Source organism: Monoraphidium neglectum (genome assembly GCF_000611645.1).
Source record: "Monoraphidium neglectum strain SAG 48.87 unplaced genomic scaffold scaffold03277, whole genome shotgun sequence".
NCBI classification, from domain to species: Eukaryota; Viridiplantae; Chlorophyta; class Chlorophyceae; order Sphaeropleales; family Selenastraceae; genus Monoraphidium; species Monoraphidium neglectum.
Window position 1 is genome coordinate 1028 of NW_014010351.1, and position 4632 is coordinate 5659.

Genomic DNA, 4632 nt, shown 5'->3' on the forward strand with positions numbered 1-4632 from the left:
ACCGCCGAAGAACAGCTGCACGCACGTGTGCCCCCAAGGCCAACTCGTTGCCGACTCAGGACAGTGGGCGGGGAATCAAAGGATAAGCTTGGCGCAGCCGGCGCAGCAGCGGGCGCGCGCGCTGCTCGCCGCTGGAAGTGCTGCCGCGCGGGCGTGGCAGGCACCTGCCTCTCCGCCCGGCGGGCCAGAGCGGCCGCACGCAGGCGCGCGGCGCAGACGATCTTCGGGCGCGTGCGAGGGACAGACTACTGCAGCATGGGGTCCCAGATGCCAAACGGCTTTGGCCCGGGGATGTGGCGGCCGGTGGCGGACGTGCTCTCGCCCACAACCCAGCCGGGGACCTGTGGGGGAAGGGGCGCGGCAGGGGCGGGGCGCTGGTCAGCGCGCGAGCCGGCAGAACTTGAGACGCTTGAGCACGGCGGCGCGGCCGCTCACGACCCTGACTGCAAGCATCCTCGCCGGTCCGCCGTTTGTCTTTTCTTGCCACCAGAGACACACCCTTCTGGTCCGCATCCATGCGTGGGCGCTGCTCCCTGCCACCACTCCTATGCTGTCGAGCCCGAAATGCTCCCCCTCCCCCTCACGGTAGCAAGCCTCCATCCAAAGGCTTCTTCCCCACCCCACCCCACCCCCTCACGTTCTTCATAATGCGCGCCTCCTCCTCCAGCTGCACCTTCCGGCGCTCAACCCACCTGCGGCGCGGCGAGGAGGGCGTGGGTGACAGGGACGCAGGCGCGGGTGCGTGAGAGGGCAAAGCCACAAGGCCGCAGCAGCGGACGCACGACGGCCACGCGACAACAATAGTGCCCCAGTGCGCAAACACACATACACACTCACCTCACACACGCACACACACATGCACGATGCCCTATGTGCAAAGAAGACCCATAGCTTCACTTGCAATAGGTGGGGTGAAGGGGCTTGTGCACCAGTTTCACGCCTCACACGTGCACGCCACAGGCGTCCCCCACATTCGAAAGGCATGCGCCTGACTTGTTGGCCCCTGCAACCTCCAACCCCAGCAGCTCACTTGATGTCCTCCTCAGCCTGCAGCACGGGGACGACCGGGGCCCGCGTCAACTCCAGATCAACGGTGTCAGCCCTTTGGTGGGTTTTTTTTGGGGGGAGTGGGTGGAACGTGCATGTGTGCGATTTGTGTGCATGTGCATGTGTGTACAAGTGTTGTGTGTGTGTGTGTGTGTGTGTGTGTGTGTGTGTGTGTGTGTGTGGCGCATGCCAAAGGGAGGGGCCCCTTGCTTGCTGGTAGGTGTGTCTCAGGGGAGCTGAGAAGAACCTTGAGCAGGCTGACGCCCCTAGCGCAGCTGTCGGTCCGCTGCTGCAGCTGCCCTGCTTGACAGCTGCGCCGATGGCCACGGCTGTCAGCCGGATGCACCCTGTGATGCTGCTGGCATCGGCAGTGCCGCCGCCGCGTCGTCGCAGCTGTCGTCCCCGCGCTGGGCTGCCGCGCGGCTGCCGCCGCCCCTGCCAGTGGTGCGGACGCCCCCCGGCGCCTCCGCCGCCAGCGGCGCCGCAGCTGCTGAGTGCGCCCCTGCTGGGCTGCGGCTTGCTGCAGCTGCAAGCAGCGCCGGCGCACGCGCGCTGGGCCCGCCAGTACATTCAGTGGCCGCTCGGTGCTCAGGCGAAGCTGCACCTTCTCGCCGCACCCAACTGCCGCATACCCGGCCGCCGTGCCAGCCGCCGTTGCCGGCTTTGCAAACGGGCTGCTTCCCCTAGCCAAATCCCCATGCAGCGACAACCCCATCTCATGGGCATGCTGCGGCGTAATTTGTCGCTTGCGCCACCATGAGGCGCCGCCGCTGCCGCTACTTAATATACGCAGGTGCATTCAACCGCTGAGCGCGGTCGAGCCCCCATCCCACAATGGGGTCCCTGCCATCCCCCAGCCATGTCTGCAATGGCTGCAGCCAACGCCCATGACCTCCGCAGCGCCGCGCTCACTTGCGTGCCTGGATCATTTGGTAAATCTGCGGCGCGGAGGGCGTTTTCCAGGTGAGGTTCACGCAAGATGGACGGCTGCTGTTCAGGAGCACCGCTCCCTTCATTTGCTACGGTGGAATACCGGCGCCGCTTGTCTGCGGCGCCGCGCGCGGCTTGGCTGCTGCTGAAGCTGCGGGCAGATGCGTGAGGAAGCGGCTGGCAGGAAACGCAACACAAAGGGCAACCGCGGGGCCGGCGACCGCCAGCAGCCGCCGCACCTTGTAGTAGCCATACGCAGACACCGCAGCCCCGACCGCGAAGATGGTCACGCCCGTCGGGCCCGTGCTCGGGAGCCGGCGGTCGATGCGGATCGCGGGGAAGCCGCCCGGCGGCGGCGTGTCCTGCAGAATGGGCAAGTCCTTGGCAGACTGCCCGGAGGACGAAGGAGAGAGGGAGGAGGATGGGTGGGTGGACGAGTGGGTTGAGCGAAGCCCGCAGTGCGTGCCCTTTCGAGCGCCTACATCGACGGCGCTGCAGCAGCGTCCTGCAGCGCTCGCGATCTCGGCGCATCCCTTGCGTCCATCCCTCCCTTGCGCACCTTCAACCCCTAGGGCACCACGTGTAGGCGATATTTGCGACGGAGACGCGCGGATTGAGTGAGTCGAAACCTTCACTAAGGCCAACAGGGGGTGGTGGCAGCTCGCACACACCGGGCAGAGAGGGCTAGTGGGGCTTACCGGGAAGCCGCGCTTCAGCACCTCCGTCATCCTGATAGCGGTCTGCTACCCCGTCCTCCTCCGCGGTGCGGGGCCCCTTCGGGCCACTGTGATCGAGCTCGCAAGGGCTGGCCTCGACCTCGCTGTGGCTTGGTGAGGGCACAGTGTGCCCAATGTAAAGCACAGGAGAAATACGCCAATTGGATCTTGCTTGTGCTACCGGTACTCAAGAGAGCCGTGCGGGGACGCCGCTGATGTTGTCGCCCTTGCGGCGGATGCCACAGTGGAGCGTGCGCGGCTGCACCCCAGATATGATGGGCCCAAGCGTTGTGCGGCTTCCAACCATACAGATGTCATGTGATGTTGTTCTGTTGCAAGGGATCACAAATGCGCACCCCCTCGGCATGGTCAAACGTGCAAGCCCAGTCGTTTGGACCAGCCACTCCCGAAGGGGCAAAGCTCACGGCTTGCAAAATGGTGCGGTGTCCGCCGCTTGGCACAGCTGCAAGGTCGCATGGCAGCTTCACTCACATGCACACATGTGCACGCACGCATGCACGCACGCACGTACGCGCGCATGCATGCACGCACATGCATGCACGCACGTGTGCACACTCACAGCATGCACCCAAACATCACCGCAAAGCGACAGTCGATTCCGACAGCCGCTGCCTGGCATGGGACACAACTTGATTTGTTACCAGAAAATGAGCCCCAAGAGGGTGCAGGCAAAAGAACCATCACTCAACAAAAAGCCGATGCGCAGCATGCAAAGCCACAGCCGCAGCATAGGCTGGCCGCCTGCATGCAACAGGCAGGAAAAAACAGAGGCGCGCCGCGCCTTCAAACCCAGGGCAGCGCGTGGGCAGGCAGACTTCAAGGCTGCACCCACATGAAGCAACTTGGCAGCGCGGTGCTGCAGCAGCCGCTTGCTCATGTGACAACTATCTCGCTCCCTCTCGCCGTCTCTTTCTATCTCTCTTTCTCTCTCAGTCATACATACATACACATGGGTTTGCTATCAAAAAGATGAGGGGCGGGCCGGCGTGCTGGCGGTCTGGGCACTGGCCCGGGCAGCTGCCCGCCTGCCAAATGCGGTTGGGAGGCAAACCTCCACCACGTGCCCACATCCGCGCTACGGCACACCGGCGGTCGCAGCACAGCGTGTCTGGCCCGGAGCAGGGCGGTGCCAGCGGCGAACACGCCAGCCGAAGCCGCCGCTGCGGGCACACCACCGCGCAGCCAGGCCGAGCCGGCGGTTGCTGGCTGGCATGTGGCGGGGGCGGCTCGCCGAGCAAACGCCATCGAATTCAGGAACGTGGCTATTTGCGGGGAATGGCGGGGCAGCTGGCTGCATCCCTACTGTCTGGGCGCTCCTTTGTAATGCGCAGGGCTCCGTCTGCGCCCCCTGTTGCTTGGCCCTGCGGGCAGCCCCGGGGGGCAGGAGGGAGCGCACACCAGGCGGGCCTGCGGGAAGGCGTCTGATAAACCCCTTGAAAGCCGCGGCGAAGCTGCCTAGCCGCCGTGCAGGGAGCTGTACAGCCCGACGTACTCCGCCCCAGGGGCGGCCCATGACACGTCGGCCCGCAGATTGCGGCGCGAGAGGCGGCCCCAGGCGGCGGGGTCTGCCTTGAAGTCCTTGAGGGCCCGGTCCAGGGCGCCATACAAGCTGTGGTGTGTGTGCGTGCGTGTGTGTTCGTGTGGGTTGTGGGGATAGGGGGGTTCAAGGGGGTTGACGGAGAAAAGTGGGAGGGAAATGACAATTGGTGGATCAAAAGGTCAGCACGCTGAAGCAGCTGGGCGGGTGGCTTTGCTTGGGTGTGATTCAAGCTCAGGTTGCGTGGTTGTGTGTGCACGTGTGCACTCGCAGATGCGCACGTACGTATGTGTGGGCGCGTGTTCGCCTTCGTGTACGTGCGTGCGCGCCCGCGCGCGCGTGTGTGTGTGTGTGCGTGTGTGTGTGTGTGTGTGCTTTGTG

General features: G+C 64.9%; 2 protein-coding genes across 2 annotated transcripts in view; both read right to left on the reverse strand.

Moving 5' to 3' along the window:
- Positions 1-245: 245 nt before the first annotated feature.
- Positions 246-2705, reverse strand: MNEG_12502 (NADH:ubiquinone oxidoreductase B16.6 subunit; the record flags this gene model as incomplete). The annotated part of the gene is made up of 7 exons (XM_014039025.1): positions 246-341; positions 638-692; positions 1031-1102; positions 1310-1567; positions 1960-1985; positions 2217-2366; positions 2676-2705. The coding sequence occupies 7 exons, from the start codon at positions 2703-2705 to the stop codon at positions 246-248; spliced, it is 687 nt and encodes a 228-aa protein (XP_013894479.1).
- Positions 2706-4169: 1464 nt separating this feature from the next.
- Positions 4170-4632, reverse strand: part of MNEG_12503 (hypothetical protein) — a gene marked incomplete at both ends in the record, with an annotated part of 1916 nt that continues 1453 nt past the window's right edge. The window contains one exon of the mRNA XM_014039026.1: positions 4170-4323. Within this exon, the coding sequence (XP_013894480.1) occupies positions 4170-4323 (154 nt within the window). The remainder of the gene's footprint in view (positions 4324-4632) is intronic.